General features: G+C 38.2%; 1 protein-coding gene across 2 annotated transcripts; it reads right to left on the minus strand.

Annotated features, from left to right (window-relative positions):
* Positions 1–79: 79 nt before the first annotated feature.
* On the minus strand, positions 80–24,217 carry ldlrap1b (low density lipoprotein receptor adaptor protein 1b). Of its 2 annotated transcripts, XM_077542515.1 has the most exons (10): positions 23,919–24,217; positions 15,130–15,272; positions 13,423–13,535; positions 11,183–11,297; positions 10,626–10,698; positions 6,837–6,932; positions 5,154–5,287; positions 4,317–4,351; positions 1,608–1,639; positions 80–1,278 (listed from the first exon to the last, which is right to left on the minus strand). In XM_077542515.1, exons 1-10 carry the CDS (start codon positions 24,001–24,003, stop codon positions 1,232–1,234), a joined length of 873 nt encoding a protein of 290 aa, XP_077398641.1. In that variant the 5' UTR covers positions 24,004–24,217; the 3' UTR covers positions 80–1,231. The 2 variants fall into 2 exon arrangements, with proteins under 2 accessions (XP_077398641.1, XP_077398549.1); XM_077542423.1 differs by lacking the exon at positions 1,608–1,639 and having other exon boundaries at positions 23,919–24,213.
* Positions 24,218–24,630: the final 413 nt, after the last annotated feature.

The raw sequence follows: 24,630 nt of genomic DNA on the forward strand, positions 1-24,630 counted from the left end.
GCATTCTGCATCTATTTAAGGCTTTAAAAATACTTAACCATTAAAATTAGTGCACAAACAAAATGTAGGAACAACTGTGAATAAGCAAACATACTTTATATTGATTTAATGTAAATTAAACTTAAGTTAATTTCATACATGGGACAAAAAGGTACAAAAATAACACTGATGAGTGAACCCCAGGAATATATCAATGCCCCAAACAGTTGTTGAATACGCTGCCCTCCAAATCTTTTTTTGATGGTTCTAAACATGAATGTTGCTTCTGGGGTTTACAAGCCAAAGGACAGAGTAATAAAGCCCTCAAACATTGTTTTTAAATCATTGGAAATGCAACGTATTAAGACTAGTGTTCCGTCACCCTATCGGTGTTGCTAGACTTCTTACGGTCAATTTGAGCAGCGCTCTCGATGCCCCAGGTGTTTATAATGCAGGTAAGAAAGGGTACTCCACTGTATTCAAGGTATGAGTGGGTTTTGACATTAAATTCCCTTATGTGCTCTTAAACATGAATACATGCACAGTGCAAAAATAGATTTTGCTTTTGGAAAAAAATAGGATTGTCATTTGTTATATCTCTTAGCGCGCACACACTTTCACTAAACACATTCATACTTTTCCTTAAAGCTTGTATTGCCTGACAAGAGCAAAAGCCTTGATGCACACAGGTAGTAACTAACTGAGTGTGGATTGGTGCTTTGGTGACCTTCACCATTGAGTGAAACTGAAACATCTCCATCCGTAACAGTAACAATGACAGCACACAAACACTGACCTGTTGTGATAAACTGCTCACATACACAAACTTGTCTTAAACATTGTGTAAAAAAAAAAAAACAACAACAACACACAAACACAGTACATAAAGTAAATGGATAAAGAGACGTGACAAGAAGTTTAACAAACATCAAATGGTTGCACATTGTTGTTGAAAAGACACCAATTTCATATTTTCCTATTGCTTTGGCCTGTTGAGTGCAAAGCCTGCTCGAGTCAACCGTCTCTGGTCGATTGGATGCAGAAGCACCTGAGAGCCGCCAGTCGGAGCCATCAGGGGAAGTCGGTGGGCTGCGGAGAACCCACCGACGCTCTGGTCTTTTTCCCTGCCGGTCTATCTGGGCGGAGGCTTTCAATTACAACCCCGGAGAGTCTTGTTGTGCTGGGAAGTCTGCGTCTTCCTGGTCCCATTTGCCCGGGGACAGGCACTCATCAGTGGTAAAATCCTGAGGGTTTACCCCAATGTCCAGGACCTGGGGGTTAGTGCGAGACTCAGCGAGTCTGGGAGGGGACATTTGAAAGGACAAGATTAGAAATGCACAAAAGAGAATAAGAGTGCTTAAAGATGAGCTGTAGGCACATGTTTAAAAAGATTAACCATGTGGCTACAAATTGTCTTTGCATGAAAGGCTCGGGTCCAAACTGACAACAAGTCAGTGGCAAAAGGGTGATTCTTGAGCAGGTAGATGTAGACGCATGTCAACGAGTGGACTCTGACTTAATGGCTGATGACACGTTGGAAATTGGAATGAATCTACATATGAAGATCCAGACAAATGAAGCGGGACAATGAAGTGGATCTCACAAGATCCAGTGAATGACATTGTTACCTGAGCAGGATTCAAAGCTATCCAGACTGCGGCTGGAAAGGGGGGCAAATATCACAAGTCAGGCATGCAAATATGCTCCAACTAGAAGAAACGTCTTCACTGGCTATTTATATGTTCAACTGTTTGCTAATGCAAATATCAAACCAGTAAAAAGAAGGGGAAAAAATCAGTCCATACTTGTTTTTATTGGTTTACTATTTATCCCATCGAGAGTTGCAACCATTAATCAATTGTGAAATTAATTGTGCACCCATCATCACCGACCTTTAAAAAGACCAACATGTTGATCCCATTTTTTATTTTTTTTTTAAACGTCCTTATTCGGATTAAATAAATATATTTAACATCACGTTTAAAATAATTACCAAAGACTAAAACGAAGGACATTTTTGTTCTAATTACAGTTGTTTTTTGTTAGTTTCGTAAACATAAAATGCAGTTTTCGTTTTTTAAAAGCATTTTTGTTTTTATTTCATTTAAAAAATAAAAATAAAATAAATTTTTTTAGTTATAGTTGTTTCGTTAGTTTTAGTTAACTAAAATAACCTTGATCTTCAATCAAAACAAAACATTTGGAAAAAAAGATGAACACTTTTGCCTACCAGTATTTTCTGATATGGCCCAAACCAGTAAAAGTAAAGCCCGTATCCCACTGAGGGGTCAACATATGCGATGCTAGTGAATGTGGATTTCACGTCAAGGTTCATTTAAGGTCACAACATTCGCTAAAGTTCGCCAGACATTTGCCATCAGTTTTAATGTTTGTTTTTCTTGTTACACATTTTGAACATGTTCAAAGGCAATACATGTTCAAAATGTCCTTGCTTTTCCTTGAGTGCACTTTGCTACCTAGTGGAGAAGTAGGTTAACTACAGTACTTATCAATCCCAAAGCTGCAATGGAATAAAAATCTAAGTACGTACGGCACATGTATGTCAGCTCACTAACTGCTTGATACTGTTACCAGATAGTAGTGAAAGTAGAAGTATGTACAACAGATTGACCTGCATTTCAGGTGCGTGGGGGAAGCAGGAGCAATTTATTCCTATACTCCAACAACAACAAAAAACTTCCAATAAAAACAGTTTTTTCTAATGGGCGACATTAACCGGGCAGTCCATAAAGCAGCCTTCAATTATGGAATAGCTCCATCCGTGCTCATGCCAGAAGCATTCTCATTAAACGGAGAGTGGGAGATTTATGATGTCGGGGTGTAATTACAGGGCGGAGAAAAATAATCATCTGATAACAGAGCAAACAAAAACAAAAAAAGCCTCCAGGTTCTTGTTTGTATAAACTGTAGAGCATCCCACCCTTCATGCATGCACCAATAAAGGATGAATGAGACTTCATGGTGGTCTAAAAAGAAGATAAATAAAAAATACCTGTAAACAACAGATGCGCTATACAACCTGGCAGTCGACCACCTGATGGCTTTGATAGCTTACTTGCAGGCATGCAGACTAAAATAGTCTATAAATCACAGCTCTATTTAGATTACTTTATGGATGGCATATACCAGCTGGAGCAATTCCAATCAATCATAAGCATAACAGAACATCAATCATACACTGCTCGGTTGTGAAACAAATCAAATTTTTACTCCTAAGTAAAAAAACAAAAAAGCATATGGAACATATACTTGTGTGTTATATATATATATATATATATATATATATATATATATATATATATATATATATATTGTTTACATCTGTCAGACATATGTCACTATATATGCATGTCATGTAAAATGCCAATGAGCTGGGGCCTATCCCAGCTTACTTGGCCAAGGGGCAGGGCCCTGGATTGGTCACCATCCAATTGCAATTAGACAAATTTAAAGTCTTTAATGAACCTCCCATGCATGTTTTAGGAATGTGGGGGAGAAGACAGAGTATTCGGTCGGGGAGATATCCCACATAAGCACAGACAGAATTCCACACAGGAACGTCAGAACCAGGATTAAAAACCACACACTCAGAACTGCGCCACAAGACGTGTTAACTACTATGCTGCTCCAACATGCTCCTCCACGAACATGTTGCTTCCACACACAAAAATATATATTTTTTAAAATAATCTGATATTATTCTTATTATTCTTATTATTCTTATTATTGGAAATGGGCATTTTAACCTACAGTGCGAATCCAGTTGAATAAAGCAAAATGCAGTTAAAATAACCACCACTAAATGGAAGAAGAACCACAAAAAATATTAGTGCAAACTCGGAATTACAATTACATACTGTGGCAACTTAAAAAATAAAATCTATAGTTTTTTATTTTATTTTTATAAAATTCAATGTTAACTAATAAAATACTTGTACACTTAATTCACAAAAAATAACATTACATTAATTACATAACACTACATTAGGTGGACCTACACTGATGCAATTCCAGAACAACCCTGCCTTTAACAAAATAAAAAATATTCATTAAAGCTTTGATTGGTATTGGTTTAACAATAAGTTAACCATTGTAATAGAGTGGACGGCAAATGCACTGCAGGATAGTTGGGGGTGTTTCTAATATTTTGGTAAAGTCATTTTGATAAAAATCATAAAAGAATATCACTCACTTTAGTTCATACGTATCAAATGTGGTTGTGAGATTAAATGCTGGTTACTATTTCATTTAATTCATATTTAATTTGTTTGCTCAATATTTAATTGTCCAAAAAAATAAAAAGGATCTCTATTTACCTTGAGAAAGCCTCATCCAGACCGTCCTCAAGCTCCTGTGACAGAGACAGGAAGAAGGTTAATTTCTAAATCACACAAAGAGGCACAGACAACAGTTTCATTTTCTAACCATAAACAGTGACTTAATGTTACTCAGAAAAAGGAGATATATATTGTTTATAATTTGTAGTTATTTTGTCAAACTGCTACATAAACAGCTTATTGTTAAGGGTGATTAGGCAAATACTGAAAATTTTGAAGATTTTGGGGTGCCCTGCATCCCACGAGACTAGACAGACCCCTGAACAGCGACCAAATCCCATTTCCACATTCAGAACCAAAACAAGATCATTAATGTTCATAAATTGGACCAGAGTACAGAGTACAAAAAAAAAAAGATTCTAAAAATTGAATTATCTTTTTATTCACCACAGAGTTTTGAAGAGAAAGTATTATTTTAGTCAAAGTGTATATTGCTTATTTTACATATCGCTGGCATCGGGCCAAAACCTCATAAGGTTACAATTAGACTTATTTCATTTTTTATTTTTTAAATCTATACTGTACTTTTAGTCAGTCCACACATGCGGGTGTCATTTTTGCAATTTATTGATTATTATTATCTTGAGTGTTGAAATTGGCTTGCTCTATTTGATGATGCAATGTTTTGGGGGTCTCCTAAAAAGTGACTATTTTGGAGGTACAAGGTTTAGGCCTGAGGCCAACGATGTCTAATTTGCATGACAGCCCATCGAAGTTTCCCCTTAATCAATTGCATGAACTTAACTGTCTAATACAGTATTCCATTATATCAAGCTATACAGTTGAAACTGAACAAACTGCTGACTCTCGTCTTACCCATACTGTATTGTTGTTCTCAGTCGCATGATTATGCACTGTAAAGGAACTCAAATCTGCTTGAATTGTTCCTGAGTGGACCAACGTTGCATTGGCCCCTTCCGCCAAATCTAGGAGTTTTGTTGTGGTTACTTCTGCAAAAGAAAAACAACACAAAAAGGATAATTTTACACATTTAACAAGTGTATACACCTTTAATTGCATCCTGTTGCGCTCATGCATCCATAAATAGCAGTGTGAATTCAAAATTATTTTGATGCTTCTCTACAGTATGTTCATGTTCACTTCTCCTTACGAAGCATCTAATGTACCTGATAGGAGTTCCCATCTGTGTATTATGTGATAAGTGAGCTTGGAATAACCCCGATGCACCACATTGACTGCATTGACCTGTAATGCGATGCTTTCCCCGGCTGACTAATTTGTGTCAACCCGAATATTTGAGCACTCTTTAAAGCTAATGACGTCCACTGGGAGCAGTTAAAAGTCCACTCTCTCTAAAGCAATTGTTCAGTGCTGAAATCTCACTTCTCAAAACGTACAGTTTATCTTCAGGCGACCTTCCTATGACCTGTTATTTGTAGTTGAATGAGAACGCCACTTGTGTGCCGTGTAGAATTCAACCGGTCTCCTCTCCGTCAGCACCGGCTTTTAAATATTCACAGAAATCTCCCCATTTGAAGGCATTATTGATGATGGACCTGTAATTTGTTAAGGTGGGACCGTGGGACTGAGTCAGAGTACACAACCAGTTGTTGTTTCATTGCCAAGAAGAGTGTATCGTATTTCATGGCAAAAGCGGCATAAGTGACGCCGAGTCTCACTAACTAAGTGGCCTGCTGCCTGAGTAAAGGGGGCATAAATATAACCTGGTGATGGCACCAATGCTGAGCTGCCCTCAATCTGTGCCACGACAAACAGAGAGGTTTCAGCCCTGTAGAAATGATGCCAATTGTATTTAGAAGAATCTATTCCACAAAAACACTCTGTCTGCTTAGAGGCATGATATACAGTCAAATCCAAATGCCTCTTAAACCCATTAAAAAGAAATCTATAGGCTTACGTTAGTCTCTTCTCACAAATAAAGCGTCAGAACTGATTTAAGAGATCCCTTTCTAGCTTGGGGCCATTTGGCTGCAAGGATGACTACAAAGCTGATGTCACATGTTCCTGGACTTGCATCAAGCTGAACCCTCCGTCCACATGGGTCAGAGAAAACAGGAGCATTTAATATTTGATGTATTTAATGTGACAGGAAAAGGACACGCATGCACACACATGAATGGGTGAGCAGCCATTGTGCCACTGACAGCAAGGATGTGTCTTATCTCAGCCAGGACAATAACCATAGCTAATGATGCCTTACAGGATGTCAAGCTCATTGAGATGTCAATAACTTCCTGTTCACAAGGCAAGCAGAGTAGAATCTTTGGAGGATCCATAAACCATCAGTTATTCCAGTGGTTTGTAAACAAACTGTAGCTAAATGTACTATTGTGCTAGCAAATTAAATAAAGCATCCTAACACCCAATATCATGTGCATTCACCCTTGATGTCTTTTTTTTTTTTAGGTATTATAATGAAGCCAAAGTGCCAACTCTGTCAGCTGAACTCCGACCCCTACATTTGACAAGTGGCTGATTTCTGTTCCAGATGGCATAATGTTAGGTGACATGACTGACCTCCTCCCTTCAGGCTGCCAAGGCTCGCTGAGCTGTCTGACTGGCCACTGTTGACTCCTTCACCATCTGAACCCGACTTCACTCGCTTCTCCTTTTCTGTGTATGTGGCATTTTTGACAAAGAGAGAGAGTGCAGTTATAGAAAAACCCAGTGTGCTGTGACACAGGAAAGCTCTAACAATGGGTGATTGTCCTTGCACAACTGTGCACTCATTTAGCAGCTGTGTAAAATAAAATATTCAAATGTTCCACCAGTCACACATACAATAATATGCTTGAACAATTGGCTGATAAGATTAGCCTAATTATTGGAGTTTGCTTGAATTGTGAAGCACTGGACTGCAAAAATAATAACATCCACTTCATTCAATTGTGATTGCAGCATTTAAATTAAACATCTGTGTAACACCAATAGGCTTTTGCCAAACATCATCCGTTAAGGTTTACCATAGTACATTTCATCAACAACAACTAATATTCCCAGTGTCATCACATTTTTTGTTCCCTTAAAAATATTTACAACATGCATACACATATAAATTATTAGCAAAAGTAATGGTAGTAGTAGTAATAGTAGTTGTGGTACTACTAGAGCAGCTGTGTTTGCTAATGTCCCATAAGCCCGGGCAGTTTAGTAAAATATTGTACATATGTTTTAAAACTACTGGGAATTGTAGTATGCGAAGGAATGCAGGTCAGGAGCTTGTGGTTGACTGTTGGAATGTGAGTGTTTGGCTTCATACACAGATACCCTCTTCCTGATTTGGTTCTCTGATGTTTTCCCCCACCTTCTTTTCTTGCTTCCTTGGCCACAAGAGACCACTACTTTCTTTTCAAGAAAACAAATGTACATTCAAGAAAACAAATGTACAAATGTATTCTCCACTCTCTAATCCAGTACCAGTGAGCATGCATTTCACTTTGGTGGCATTATATTGAGGTACAAGAACACATATAGTATCTCCATGTTATTTGAAAACAAGTAGTGGTAAAGAGAAGTAACACAGTAAGCAGGGCTTGGGAGATGTTTTTTTTTTTTTTTTTTTTAGATGTTTAACTCAACTTAGGCTAACAATACATGTGATACACTCGCAAAAGTGCACACATTTTTTGCGCAACACACTAGAACTTGACAGTAGCGTAGAAATGTGGGAATTGTAAATATCAAACCTTCATAAAAGGCTGAATATATAAGCTTGCCTCATGTGAAACAATATCAGTAACCAACAGTGATACTATCACATAATCACACACATTTTTCTCCCTTTTCAAATTCACTATCTAAAGACACCCAACCTCTGACTCCTTTCTTCTTCATTCACTTTCCTTCTCGGAAAAAGTTGAGCATGCTAGGGCTACAGTATCACCCTAATAATAGAGCTTTTTGGGCAGCCGCACCGCGACTCTGGAACAAGCTCCCAATCCAGTTGAGGTCCAACCAGAGCCTGGACTCTTTTAAATCGGGCCTGAAAACCTTTTCATTTAAAAAGGCCTATGACATTTAATTATGAACATGATTTTTTTTTCTTTATTTGTAGCACTTTGAGATAATGTTGATGAAAAGAGCATTACAAATTGAATTTATTATTATTATTATAATTATAATTATTATTAGGGTAAAAAATTGGGCCAAAAAGGGACTGACCCAACGTTTTGGTTTACCTATCTAAACCAAAAAGTTCGGTCAAAAGAATAACCCAAAACCAAATATAATGTATTGGGTTTTTGGGGTCTAGTCATTTTGACAACCAAAAATGAGGAAAAACAACTACAACCCAATTTTTTTGTTTTGTTCGTTTATTCATTTCACCCAACTTTTTGGCTTAATAAATAACCCAAAACATTTTTTAAAACTTTTTTTACCCAATTTGGGTTATTTTTAACCCAATTGTTAGTGTTTTAAGAGTATGTGTCAAGAATATAAGTAGACAGACATGAAGGATGGGGGGCTAACAAAAGGAAAAGGTAAGTGGAAATTAACCTTATTAAACCTGACAGTGATACTGATCTTGTACAGATATAAGTAAATATATAATCTTGCACAAAAATATACAGTTTATATCTTATACCTTCCTCTCCACTAATCATCGACTGTGAAACATCACATGCATTAAATTACATGACTGCTCTGCTGAGCCGTGTGAAAAGAACGAGAAGCCATGTATGAGACACCCTCCTTACGCAGCAATTTGATTATCTGCCATGTCCAGAAGGGTGCCTGCACATGCTGTATGAAAGGGTGGGTTGGGTTGCTTTGGCAAACAAAAATAAAAACTGTCTATACAATGAAACAAATCTCCTGTTAGGCTATGTTCTATGCAGAAAGGAAATGGCAGATTAAGACTAGTCTGGCCACCATCGCCGAAGCTATAACCTTAGCTACTTTCTACTTCTCTTCAATGTCAATAGTCTTTAACCATTACAAATACCAATTAGAAAGAGGAATTTCTCAGTAGGTTAGATGATAATTTGGTCACTACATATCCAAACCGCTGGAACTTTGACTTTGAGGAATATATATGAGTTTACAAAGTTAATGATGCTCTATTTTGCTTAACATTGTCAGTGAGGCAGAGGTGGGTAGGCACATGCTACATACTGTCCCTTACATTTAAGTAGTGAGGATTTTTGTCAAGAATAAAGCTACTTTTACTATGTTACTTTTAGCTACAATTGGCTTGCTATTTTAACTTGTATGTTTTTGCTTGTACAAAGTATTTGTTTTGGTTTGTCAGACACTGTCACATGACTCTGTTTCACTAGTCTAATGAAACCAGGAGACACACTTACACTAGCACTTACTCCATTAAATAATGAGTTACTCACAAGTTACTCTGTACTTGTGCAGTGTTGAATACTGTACTGAATATCTAATCTTAAGTTATTACAGTATTTGAAGGACTACTATTTACTTTTAATTGACTAAGTATTCTTACACGAGTAAACATTTTTGCTACTACCCCTGCAAATAATTTTCAGTGGTGTACACTAAAATGCATTAAGGTACGTCAAATATTGTGCGCCTCTCATGTAGCTAAAAGCATTAAACCATTTTAACGTACAACTACTGGAGGCAGCCATTGTAGAGGTGTTAAAAGTTCCTAGTCTGCATCCTAGCGATGAGAGCAAAAACGGGAAAACAGTCGATTGTCTGAGCTGGAGAGGCACACCAAAAGAAAAAGAAAATCTCACCGATGAAGTGCATTCTTGCTGTGGTATGACCCTAAAAAATATCAAATTTCATGGACAGCTTCTTTGCATATCTGAATGATAGAAATCTGAAAAGGTTCTCTATTCATCTATTTTCTCTCTCTAACAGCTTATCCAATTCACGGTCATGGGGAACTGCCACCTATCATGCTGACTTCATACAAAAGGTGGACTATATCCTGGACTGATTGCCAGTGGGAACATTGAATGTACAACAATTCACACTCTTACCAAGTAGGAAGTGAACCCATGTTGCTTGCATGTAAGTCAGGCAAATGAACCACAGTAACTAGAAAGGTTATTCTTCAATAATACTTTGACTGTATCATAAAGAAATTAGCCTTATATTTGTAAACGCAAGATTTTTAGTTCCACTATCAACTGTACGTCATATGAGAGAGACTGAAGTTGTTGTACGGTGTTCCTTATGACCAAAATAAAATGCAGTGAGAGTATGCATTTGTTAAAAAAACAATAACACTCAATCTGTTAAAGGGAAAGGAAAACAACAGAGGGGGGAAGGGAGAGAGAGGCGTTTCCACTCATCTGTCATACAGCTAGTGGAGGACACCATGCGTACCTTCCTTGGCAGCCTGCCAGAATTCAAATGCCACTCTGAAAGCCTGTGCCACTGTTAGGGTTACTGCTTGTGCCTGGTGGGGGAGGAAGCGCACACACACACACATAAGAGGGGAAATGAGTAAAGGAAAACAAATGACAACTATTACATAATAACTCATTGGTTCCTAATCCACAGATTAGATATTCAGGCACAGAGCTATGTATGTGACCGCTACCATGACAATAAAGACACTTCAAAAGGAGGAAGAGTCACCAATCACCATGACCAGTTTTATGTACTGTAGCCGGGAGGCTATGAAGCATTTTGGCAAGAACTAAATTAGTGAAGGGAAGGAAGTGCAGGGAGGGGCTCACTTGTTCGGTAGCCTCTAGGGAAGGAGGGAATGATGGCAAACTAGCCTCCCTTCGTGTTTTCCCTCATCTTTCTTCAGTTCTGACTTAATGTTAACTTGTTGTCAAAGAAACAAAGTGGTTACATACTGCCTACATTTTTTTTTTTAAACAAACGCCACCACAAAGCTAGGTTTGCATTGAAAGACAGTCTTAATTGCTTACCACTTTTCTCTTTGTGCAGAGGAAGGCATGACACTCAAGTGCCTCATTGTGTTGGCTCTGAACGATGTAGGCAAACACTTTGTCATGCATCTTATCTGCTGTACAATAAGATATTCTGAAAAAAAGGAAACACACACAATTTTAATGGTTCAATCTAGTGTTGCAATACTATCAAAAACGTAAAACTGTGTTGTTTGAAGGGCTTTATATACTGAGCATGCACGCTATAGAGAGAATATGTTCTCCACTACTTACAGTATGTAATGGCTACACATACTGTTTAATGGCATTTAAAATGGTGGAGGAACACCCTTATACAAATGTTTATTTTTCTCTTGAGATGTTGGTGCTGTGAATCTCAATGTACGTATGTAGGGTAAACCACAACAAAGTCATCAAGGTGAATCTAAAGGAATGCAAATTTGAAATCAATAAGGGTTGATGAACAAAGGTTGGCAGCAAGCATTGCAGCAAGCCAATATGGCAAACGTTTGCAATGAGGGCGTTGGGAAATTGGGTGTCTAGCAGTCCGATCAATTTACTTTATTGATCAACCAACTTCCTGGAGAATATTAAGGGAGTAAAACTCAGATAGCAAGGTAGATACAAGACGCTTTGTTTCTTCACATCCTGTTGAGGAGATTGCTGCACGCACATCACATGGTTTTTACACTGTAAATTCATTGTCATGTTCAATTTGATGGACATGACTATTATTTGCACTGAATGAAAATCAATTAAGGGTTTCCATTCGGGTCTTAAAACCACTAATAAATAAACAGTCAGACCCCAGAGTGTCTGAATGCACTTAAATAAATTTTGATCTGAATCCAAGACATTCTGCCTTGACCCTCCTTTCAATGTGAAATGTTACTTGGATAAAACCCAACCCTACAGACTAGAGAGCAGATTTAATATAGATGGTGTTAAGTTGTGACATTCACACCCTGATACTGACAGACAAGTAGAGAAATACAAATAAAGACTTTGCTGTCAATCACACCTAAGATGGATTCACACTGTAGGTCCGAGTACCCAATTTAAAATCCAAACATTTCAAGTGACATGTCCAATGATAATATGTACATTTACGTAAATATTGCAGGAAACAACACAAATGCAGATGACCAAATTGCACATAACGACATGGCTGTCAGCTCCAGGCAGCGTCACTACAGAAAGTGATGAGGAATAAATGATACCAATATTAACTGGTACCATTTAGTTGGTCCGGACTCGACTATTTGCCAACCCCCATCAGCCCTTCCTTGATTTAAACAAAATGAAACACCACTGGTAGTTGTTGTCATAAATAAATAAATAAATAAATACATTTCCTATGGTGATGTATCATGAATTCGAATTGTGTCACTTGACAGCAAAATATCTCGGATTGTGTCACTTGAACTATAGGGTGTAAATCCAGCCCACTAGCCACAACATTGAGACAAACTAATGAACTTTTTGCCTGGTTGATATTAATGGTCAGTTTTGACTGACAAAAATCTGATGGATTGCTGGTATATTTATATTAATTTATCGCATTTCTATTAGTTTGTTTGTCCATGTCCTGCACAAATACTTTGTGTTAGTGACATTTTTATATTACAACTATGATAAAGTGATGTATTATTTACAACAGAATATCTTGAAATGCCGCTCAATGGCCACAATGTCATTGTGTTGGTGTAACAAAAATAACACTAATTGAAAGAATTTAAGACATTTCACAAATTTATGGAAAATAATAAGCATACTTTGTGGAGGAAAGACAAAACTGAAATGTCATGTAGATGCCTTCTAAAAAAGATTCCAGTTCTATCGCTGCTTATACAGACTCATTAAAATGGAACTTAAGTCATTTGTGCATGATTCTTTAGCTCGAGGCCAGCTAAGGTCATGCAGCTACAGTAGAAGTATGCAGGCTGAGGCAGGCAAATGGTTTCTATGGCAATTGTAGGAATGTTTGTGTCACTTGGGTGTGACAAAATGTGTACGTCAGACAGTAAGTCACACCTGCATGGCAGACATACAGCTGTTGTGCAGCTTCCAGGCAAGAGCGAGGCATACTGCTGACAGACACACACAAACACTTGCACGTCACACCTTTTTCCTCAACACAACAATCCAGTGACTGAGGATTACAGCCATGTGATGAATACTTTTGTTTCAATCTAGGGATGAAGCCAAGATAAGACTGAAAGTATTTAAAAACTCGCTCAATTGAATTGTTCACTGACCTGTAAATGGAAATGTTCTCTATTAGCTGGTTGGAGGCACTGTCATAAAGGATGATTCCACGAGGGGAGACTGTTAGTGTAACCTTCTGGAGCTTTTTTCCACTGGCTTTGGCCTGAACGACAAACATGAAGTAAAACAATACGACAAGTATGAGACTGAACGTACATACAATGCAGTGAAAAAGTATTTTGCATATATTTCAATTTTTCAAACCAATTTTAATATCTAACAAAAACACGCCATGTAAATACGGAATGCAGTTTTTAAATGATGTTTTTCGGTCCTTTGTGAAAAGGGATTTGCTGTGCCTTGTTGAATCATGAGCTAACTGTGACTAACCACAGTTTTTGGAAAGCCAAGTACAATTTCGCTGGCCACACCCAGGCCAGATCACTTCAATAGTACCTGTCAGACAAAACGAAGAAAGCCACAAGATCGCAAAAAAAAAATGCATCATGCTACTATCCACAGAAATTCAAGAACAAACAAGACACTAAGTGACTGAAATCTATCAGTCAGGAACATGCTACAAAGCCATTTCCAATGCTTTAGGCTCCAACCAACCACAGTCAAAGCTATTACCCACAAATATGGCAAAACTCATAACAGTGGTTAACTATCCCAGGAATGATTGGCCAACTAAAGTTATTCAAGGAGTACAATGACAAATCAACCAGAATATCACAAACAAGCATACTACAGTAATACAAGTACTGCATGGCTCACTGGCCTCAGTTACTGTAAGTTCATTTGACTCTACCAAAAGAAAGACTGGGCAAACATGGTATCTATGGGAGAGTTTCAGGGCAAAACCCTCTGCTGATTAAAGTAAAAATCATTTTTGCTGTATACCCGAAAAAAATGAAGTTAATGACCCAAAGCATACCAGTATGTCCACCATTAAATGGCTAATAAAAAATTCCTAACTTAAATAAAATAATCTAAATGAAGGTTTTGGAGTGGCCAAGTCAAAAGACGGATTTAAATCCAATTTGCATGTTGTGGTATGATGTTAAAAGAGCTGTTCAGGCCTGAGAACAAGAATAATATAGAATAAATGAGTTAAAACAGTTCTATAAAGAAGAACATTTCTTCACAGCCGATGCAAAAGGCTACTCACTTCGTTATTGCAAACACTAATTGTTGCCAAGAGTAGGTCCATCTAATTAGGTTCGCAGAGGGTCATATAGGTTTGGATTTTCCTCCCGTATATAAAATCATTTTTGACTGTGAACCAAAACAAAAAACACTACACACTGCTTTTGTGACTCAAGATTTCTAACACAGATATCCTGATATCTTACAACACTGTGGGCAAGTATAGTTGATTAAGCAGCAATCAGCCTATCCCTCCTCCCCCCATGTCCCAGGTCCCACCATTGTTTTACCACCAACTAAATTATCCCCCGAGCTGCCAGATCCAATAACATTAAGCCTTTTTTTTTTTGCATGATAAGGCTGACTGAGCCATGTCCTGAGCAAGAGTGTCCAAACTAATTGCATTTTCATTTAAATGTCAGCTTGGTCCTCAAGGAAGTCCTGGCAAGCAACCAGCTGGATGAGAATTATGCATTTCAGCAAAGTAAATGTTAAACTGTTCTGGAAAACCTCATTTTAAAATGGGGAGTCTTAAATGTGATTTAGGATGCATTCAGTCTTTTCATATGTGAGTTTGTGTGCAGGTTTATGTGCATGCAGAATCTCACTGTGGCCACTATCCTCTTGACAGCAGCCGCAGACAGCTCTTCTCCTTTGGGCTGCTCAACCATTGTGACCCCCAGGTACTTGAGCTGGAAGACCATGCCCTCCAGAAGGGTCTCTCTTGTGTCTGTCCAGTTCTCTGGAAGCTCTGTAAATGCAAATCACATAAGGGATATGATGCAGTGTAAATCAAACTATTTCAGTAATAGTGTCATAGGTCAATAACTTTAAGACATTGCCAAAACACTTGAATCCTAATATTCTAGAGCAGCTAAAGATAAAACAATATTTTCTTGTTTTTATTTAGAAATGTACCGGTACTTCACAAAAAAGTTGCCAACTTCTCAGCAAGGGCACATAGCATTAACCATTATTACCACCTTTTTGCCTTAACCCAAAACACATAATAGCATTTGATTGTCAAAGTGTTTTTAACTAATGTAATGTTTAGTATGTGCTGTAAATGTTAAAAGGTTTCCGAACATTAACCACATGATCAAATTGATTGCATCACACAGCTTGAATGATTGCCTATAATTGGTTTTATATCACTGAACTGCCTTATTTAATAGGAAGACTTGTAAGATTAGTTGTATTAAATACGCTGGGTCTCTGCCATTACAGTTTTCTATTCACTCAATATGATCATATTCATATCTTTACAGTGACAGTTCATGCAGAAAATTGCCTTCAGATTAATTTAACAAGAAAAACCCAGCGGTATTTTTTTTCTCTCTTCTCAACCTCCTCTTATAAAACAATTCCTTCCAACTACTTAAACTTATTCAATGGATAGTAGAACCATCTGGCTGATTTTTATGGCTAAACACAAAAAGTCCTTGGGGTAGCATAAGAAGAAAAGGAACCAATCGAGTTGATCTACCTAATAAAACAATCCCTGAAAGTGAAACTGATAACATATTACTTATTACACATTTTTCACATTTTAAAATAGCTCCTTGGTGTCTCAATAACATCCTTAATGTCATGTGTCCATCAATATACCACTTAATCACCAAGCCACCAAATGTTACTGTTTCCTTCAGGATTTTTATCAGCAGGCCATATTTGGGTTGTGAAAAATTGTGAGATCCTCCAATCGACATGTCCGGGGTGGCGGGGTGGCGGGGTGCAACAGACAATGATTTGTTGACAGGTGGGATGGGTGCTGAGTGCTTACAGATCTAGATGAACGCCGTGTCAAGTACATTGTCCTTTGAGCAGCGATTACTATTCTCGTTGGTCGCCGTGGGATCTGTACAAATGCGCCGATTAATATTTATTGACGGGGTTGAAGGCCTGACAAAAATGGACATGCAGCAGACATAACAAAACACAAGTACCCCATTGTGTCAGTATAGTAATGAGCGATTAAGTATGTGCCACTTATTTATCAGGTGCTAACGCTGTTAGCCAACAGTTCCCTCTACATCCAACAAAATTCAATGCTGTTCTGCTTACATTTTGGCTTTGACGTGATAGCCCTTGCTTGAAAGTGGCAGATCTTCGCCCAATGATGATGCCAATTAATGGGCAGAGAAACTGAGTGTAGGGGTAGTATTCTTAAAATTTGCCCCACGGATGTCAGAATCCGTTTAGATTTAGAACAGTCTATATTTCATACTGTATGTCCCCTTACAAGCTTTCTGAATTAAAGTATTTGAGCAGAATGCCAGCAATGACTTAGAGAAGGCGGGAACAGCCAAACCAACCCTGAGTGGTTATGGGTAATAGCTATACTGTACTGGTCTAAATGCCTAGTTAATTGATGGGTGGGTTTGAAAGGCTACACCCACGGTTAGGTCAAGGTCTTCAAGCTCAAGCCTGGAGAACAGATCATTCTCTCCCGGCACTATCATAGCACTTCATCAAAATTATTATCATATGCAGCAAGATATATAATTGCTGTTTATGTTCAAAATCAAATTTACCAGGCTGAACTATGAATTTCAATGGGATAGATGCCACGGACTTCCGGGTGACACACATCAGCGCCGTTTCCGTCCACTGCTGGCTGCACTCGCACCCCCACCCCTGCGCCCCACAACCACGCGCTCCCGCTAATGGGTGGGACACAAAACTGATGTGCGAAAACCCGGAAGTCTCGCTTCCTTCGTGGCATATACCCCATTACGAGGCGACAGCTGTTTTGACACATTCTAACGTATACAGTTGCGCTCAAGTTTACATACACTAGCAGAATTTGTAACTACTATTAGTGCTATTGAGTACTATGAGTACTATTCTTTAAAAAAAAAAAGATATATATATATATATATATATATTTAATTCTGAAAGGTATTCAAATTAAACTAAAGTGTATTGAGAATAGCACGATCATTAAACAAAACAATAATGAAAATAAGTCATTTTACCACACACCCCCAACCACCAAATCTATTGTACAGTATATTATGTATTTATATACACTACAGTAGTTTATAATTTCAGCTAGGGTATGTTAAAGTGTATATACACATGTACAGTACACACACACACACACATACTATAAATTCATAGTGAGCTGCGATATGTTCCAGCTACCTGAATACGGACAAGCACTCTAATGGATGGATGGATAAACATAATGCGTTACAAAACACAGTATCTACAGAAACTTGATTATAGTGTGTTTGATAAACATAAAGAGAACGTCAAAGTGGTTTTCACATCCCCAATTTCTTTAGTATGCAGCCCTCAGTGCTGGTTTGATGTGATTTGATTTACATACAATAAGTAATTCGTCCTACCTTTAAATCATGCCAAGGATGGAAATATAAACCAAGTTTGGGTGTTTTGCATTTGAAACTCCACCCTGGGGAACCAAACTGAACTGGAAGATTTGGTTTGAACTTAACTGCCAAAGAAGACATCCATACAAGGCTGCTCAGTTTCAACTGCCCATGCTAATATTTTGAAAAGACCTCTGAAGAGCAGCATTTGACCTTGACAATAAAGTCTGGGGAACCCTCTCCGCCTGTACGGATGAGGAGATCAAACCTATTGACACAGTTGGAGTCCAGCAAACATGAAAGAGAAAGACAATAGCTACTAGATCCCATTATTGCGCAATGAAACAGCTTTGCATTAAAATAAAAAAGCCTGACACACTGGAAACAAAATCTTGTGTTCTAATTTTAGATGTGCATATATCCAGTGGGTGCTGCTTCATGTGGAAAGATAATAATCCATGTTCATATTGGTCACATTTGCATTCATACAACCAACACTCAGCAGCAGAGCTCAATGCAGCTCCGGCACCGATTAGTGCAAACTTCAAAGGCTTATTGGCCGTGCTGGAGCAGTTTGCTGGCAGTGGTCAGTGAGCACCACTCGACTGTGTGATGCTGCCTTGAAATGAAGGAACATGTAATGGAGCAATGTTTGCTCAGGGGATGGGGATTGCGTTTCGAGAATACACTGGGAAAACACCAAGCTTTGCTCTACCAATCATGTTTAGAAAATAGTTTAGATTGCAAATGGTGCAATCAGGTCAGGTGGTCTTGTACTGGCGCAAGCTCTTTACTACTCTGCCAAAACCTTGATCCTCTTTTACAACTGTCAGCTCACTCCACCAAAATGGCCTCACATACACTAACGACATGCACAGTATGATGAGGTTCGGGGTGAAAACATCCTTGAAGTTCAATCTGTGAATGAACAAAATCATAACTTACTAATATAATACTATGTTATGTTGGCACCAAATTAGTTCATGTAAAATTCCAGTTCCTTTTTGGACAGTTACACAATACCACAACTGAGTCATCCTTCCGTTAAATAGAGGTTGTGTTATGCACTCCAACCCTTCCTTTATTTTATCACACATCTCAAATGATAACTCACACATGGAGTTTCCTGTGAAAACAACCAAACTGACCAGAAAAAGCACATGACAACATTATTGATAATGTTTTAAATTTTTTTCCTCTTTTCTGATTTGCTTTGTTTTTCTAAATACCAAATGGGCATTTAAACACTTCTTTCCGATCAGCATTAACTTGCAGCAACTTCAACAAAAAATAAATACAAATTATATATATTAGTGCTGTCACAGTTAAAGAGTTAACTAATTAATTAATCACCAAAAAATTATCGCATTAATCACATAATTTTAATTCTGACCGCAGATGATCTTTTTGCTGACAGCGGATGGTTACGTTAAAGGTAGCACAGGTTGTGTTTGAGCAATAAACATAACAACATGAATTAAAGTAAAGCATTTAATAAATGTTTGCATATGACATTCGGAATATTTGTTCATGTCAAATTATCAGAGTCATTTTTTTTTTCATTTTAAATTATGCAAGTAATTAACTGATTAGAAAAAGAGGAAGATGAGTGTGTGCAATGAATTTTAAAAAATTCTCTCTCTCATATATATATATATATATATATATATATATATATGTGTGTATACATATATATATATTTATGGCAAGGTTTCTTTCTTTTTTCCCATATTATCAAGGTTATGGCACAGGTCAGGTTAGTGAAACAAGGTGTGTATTGCCTTCATGTAGAACAAATTTTATCGAGCTATGGTTGCGTGGAATTCATTACCTGGATTTTTGTTATTAGAAAATAATAAGAGAAGTTTTAAAAAGTTGAAACTTATTGTAATTTTACACTTCATATCTTGCACTGACAGTTTGCCTTGTTTTTTCCTATTCACACACACGTCCTCACCCCCCACACACACACACGCACAGCTACTGGTGGCTAACTACGGCTACGAAACAAGCGCACCGTATCATACTTGGCGCATGCATGCTAAAAACAAATGGTAGCATGCATGCTAAAATACGGTAGCAAGCATTCTACCATGTGTTTTAAAATGGCAACTTGAGTAAAATAATGAGTTCAGTTGTACTTTATTATTCAACTATTTAACTCACGGTACTCACGTTGTTCGTTGCCGTGTACTTTAACAGCCGTTCACAATCCATTGACACCCGCATCCCTCGCAGTCCCAACATAGGCCAGCGGCCAACCAAGAAAGAGCGTGAACCAGACCACCAATCAGAAACGTGCGTTGGCGCAGCAACATTTGCCTCGAAGCTTGGCTGGAAGGAAAACGTCTCCGGAACTCGGTGCACACATAAGACAAATTTAAGTGCACCTTATAGTTTTAAAATACGTAAAATTTTCTTGAACACTTCTTGGGCAGCGGCTAGTTTACTTGGGCGCCCCACCCAAGTATTAACATGGTGTGGTAATGGCTGCATGAAGAAAAAACAGAATGCAGATGCAGATAAGACTGTGCTCTCTCTCTCTCATTGCAACGAAAGTGTGCATCAAGAGGAGACTGACTTAGAAATAAAAAATTGTGTCATTACCTATCAAGTTTTAAACAGTGAGACTACAGAGGGTGCATACACATACACACAGCCCCAAGACACTAATATCTAATGTTCATTAAAAAGGGATGCCAAAGAAGATTTTTTTAGATGAAATAGCAACAATTAACTCGTTACCAAAGTAACATTTGTTTCTTTTCATTTTTTTTTAGTAACCAGCCTCTCTGCTGAGATAGCATCATCCTATCCCAGCTCAATCCAACAACTGCAAAATATATTCCAGCATTATTAGACTCCAATTAGGACAAGTGATTAATTTAGAAACCTCCAACTCAGACAAAGAAAAAACACCTATGGGCATATACAGACACAGAACAAAGTTAAAAAAAAAAAACTTTTAATTGTGCCATAAAGTTTCACATTGTACAACCAACTCCTCTGTGGTTGGGGACTATGCAAAAAAAGATAATTCAAGTAAAAGGTGAGAAATGATCACAAGCATCATCGATCAATACCTAACAAGAAAAGCAGTTATATGAATAAGGACAGCATTGTTGAAGATAACGTGCAAATACATGTATCTAAAAAGTATGATCTAGTACAATTGTTCATCATTCTAACAATACTTGCTTAGAAAAATATACAGTAAATGTTTCAAAAGCTTCCGAATCTCAGGCTAATGACAGCTTTCAGTGAATCTTACTTCTGAAGTCACGCCAAGTGTATGTCATGTATTTTTCAAAACCTGCTGTGAAGAGTGGTGGGCACTGAAAACAGCCAAGAAAAACAGAGGCGATGGAATGTTTTTTGTTGTTGAATACAGACGCACCCCACCATGTTTTAAATGGACAGAGACGTGGTAGCCTATCAGGAAATCACAAGAGATTTTTTGCTGCTAATTTAGACCAGAAGTAGACTGCACATCTTCAAGATGTACCTATGCTATAAAATAAAGCTGTAAATAAGTCTATGAATATAGCACTAAACCGCTCCACTAGCCCCTCTGGGCTTCTGTGACATCACAATGACTCCACTCTTGAAAATATATATATATATATATATATTTTATTTTTTATTTTTTTTAAATTCAAGGCACTTTGCTAGTACAGCACATATCCCCCTGCCATGCCACGCTGCCCAGCAACACTGCATTCTGTGATCCTCGTCCCTCACCACTTCCACAATGAATGGGTTTGATGATGGAGAGTTGCGCCTTAATAAGTGCAGTGTGAAACGGGTTTAACAGCATGCATCCTCTTTTCTATGTCCTAAATTTTTATAAATCAATTATAGAAATAAAACAAATTTACTCAAACATGACAGACACCTTTATCCACCTAAAATTAATAGGGTAACAGGGCTTTTTTGCTCTCTAATTCCATTTGTTTCCAAGTGTAATTCATTGCATTTTAATAAGATCTCTCGCTGCCATTCATATTGTTCAACTTATTGCATGACGCTATTATTAAAACATAACAAGATGCGCATTCTTATTCTTTTGGAAGGGGATAATAGTTTTTCGGTCACTCTATTAGTCAAAACATGCATGCCTCTTAGATACAGTCAAATCCACTAACATGAGTAGAGCGAGTGAGACAGCCTTATGGAAAGAGTTTCTGACAGTAAAGGATTAGAGATGTTGATCAAAATTCTACTCTCAACGAGAATCATGGTAATGCATTCCCTCACTTATTGCTTGTGATAGACGCTCCAAGTTTTATACTCTAAAAACTGTTGGGTCAAAAGTAACCCAATTATGAATCAAAAATGGACCGATCCACTTTATGGGTCAATTTGACCCAACTTTCTGGGTTGTTTTATACAAAATGACCCAAATTTTTAACCCAAGTAAAGGATCTGACCAATATTTATGAGTTGCTTTACACTAAAAGACCCATTTCTTGACGCAAAGTTGGGTCAAATTGACCCAAGTACAGGATCAGTTCATTTTGACCCATAGTTGGGTTATTTTTCACCCAACTGTTTTTAGAGTGTACCTACTGCAGGTTGGTCTGGAACATCAACCGCCATATACAGGGTTGACTGTACCGTGTATATAATTTCAAATACAGTGTAACCCGGTCAATTTGCGGCAGATAAGGGCCAGGGTCGACCGCAAATAGCAAAAAGTTGCCAACCATTATAACTGATTTTGTTTAATGTTGTTAGCCCAAAACATTCTTGAACAAACAAAAATATACTGCCAATAAGTATTTTACTTGAAAAACGGGGGTTGGTATATTGGGGGTGTGCTCCAACAGGTGAATCCATGGGTGCTGAACCAAGAATATACGAGGAACCACTGCAGTGTACAATTTCCTTTAATTTATTCACAGGGAAAAATGTACACTATTTCATCTTTAATAACTTGTGTCTGAAGATAAAGGGCATACACAAGAGAGTCTCAGACTCAGTTCCCGTAATTTCACATTTTGGTTTTAAAGCAAAGTTCTTGACCCACATAAGATGTACATCAACTCACTGTTTTTGTACTTACGTCATATTTTCATGCAGACATTTGACCCTAAAAAAAATAAATCAATACTTGTTTATACTGTGCTGGGTCAGGCTTCGAGCTTCCTCTGGGGATGCAAAAGCCGAACCCTGTGGCTGCTTTCCTGTTTAGATGTGAATGATACCTGCTCAGCATGCATTACTCTCATCATTAAAACAAAACACTAAGTACACCGAGTGGCACGTGTGACATCTCCCTGCCCAGTGCCCCGTCGCGTGCGTTGTAGGGTCATGATGGGGACATCTCCCTTTTGTTACTGGGGGAAGCTACTGTATGTGCATTCATGATCATGCAAAACATTATTTATGAGTGAAGACTGTACACACTGAAAAGCTCATAAGCGGCTTCCATGGCAATTAAACCCCAAAATTATAGTCAAGGACAAGTCGAGGCTAAATACGACTTTCAGTTCACTCACACTCATTTTTGTTTCACACAGTGCATCGCCTAGCAACAGAGGGTTGCTAGGATTGTACAGCCTTGCCAGAAATACGACCACTAATTCCCCAGCCTGTACCTCTGGTGTAAATCTCAGACGTGACGTGGCAGACAACACCGGGTTTTCACACAGCACCGACGGACCTCTCTTGTGATATGGCCACATTTGGACAAACATTAAACAAGACTCGACGAGTGAATCATGAGGAAGGGCAGTATCATTTTACCATAAGTGCACTCTCCGGGTGTCCATTGTGGAGATACGGGGCGCTGCTGTCAGAGTCCGAGTCAAGTTCAATGCGTAAATGTACACATTCCCGACTTTAATTAGCAAGTTAAACTTCATATTCTTATATGATTTTAGTTCTACTGGTTGCCAAACACCCGCCACATTGACTCCAAGTTGCCCCAACAAGTGTGGCTGGCGATTTGTAACATTTAAGGCACGCGCTTATAGACCTGCTGCTAGCTCGGTGTAGCCAAATTAGCACAAGCTTGCGCCTTCTTTTTACGCGTAGCAAAAATAAATAAATGTACTCACTTCTATGTCTGCCACCTCCCCACGACTGTTTGGCGAGGCTGGGGCTTCGTATAATCGCCCTTCCAGCGGATTTCAAAACGTCCATATCGCGGTGTCAAAGTGGGGCAAACCCCCGTCAAGCCGTACACTGTATGTCGAATCACCCCGCCTGTTTGAAAACAGCAGTCCTCCTGAACTTTTCTCATCTGTTTTCGTCCTTTCCGCACGGTTTTTCAATCGACAGTGGATCAACACACTCTGCCCCCTGGGCGGTGTTACATATGTAAATCGAGCAGATAATACGCGTGACGCCGGTTTGTAGAAAACGTGAGCGGAGCGGTTGTAATAGCGATGCACGCGTCCCGGGCGGGCGGTGCTCTCTAAAACAAGAAACTCAACCACTGCTTTCACACGCGAATTAAATCCACTCAGGAGTTGCATAAACATCTCAGAGATAACGTGGCTACAATTACTTCTGTAAAAATAAATACATAAATAAAATGGGCCACAATTTTTCATCAGGCATTTTAATATGGACAGAATATGTGCATATGTCTTCTTCTTTTTTAACCAACGTCACAGTATCACAATATATTCATATATTTCATGCTGAATGCCTGTATAAAAGATCCAACCAGGTTTGAACAATCAAAAATAACCTCATTCTGTAATCTGACCTACGGATGCCTGCTATCTCGTGGTGAAAAGCGATATTTACAATTTAACGTCTGAA

The sequence above is a fragment of the Vanacampus margaritifer genome, chromosome 1 (assembly GCF_051991255.1).
Source record: "Vanacampus margaritifer isolate UIUO_Vmar chromosome 1, RoL_Vmar_1.0, whole genome shotgun sequence".
Lineage (NCBI taxonomy): Eukaryota > Metazoa > Chordata > Actinopteri > Syngnathiformes > Syngnathidae > Vanacampus > Vanacampus margaritifer.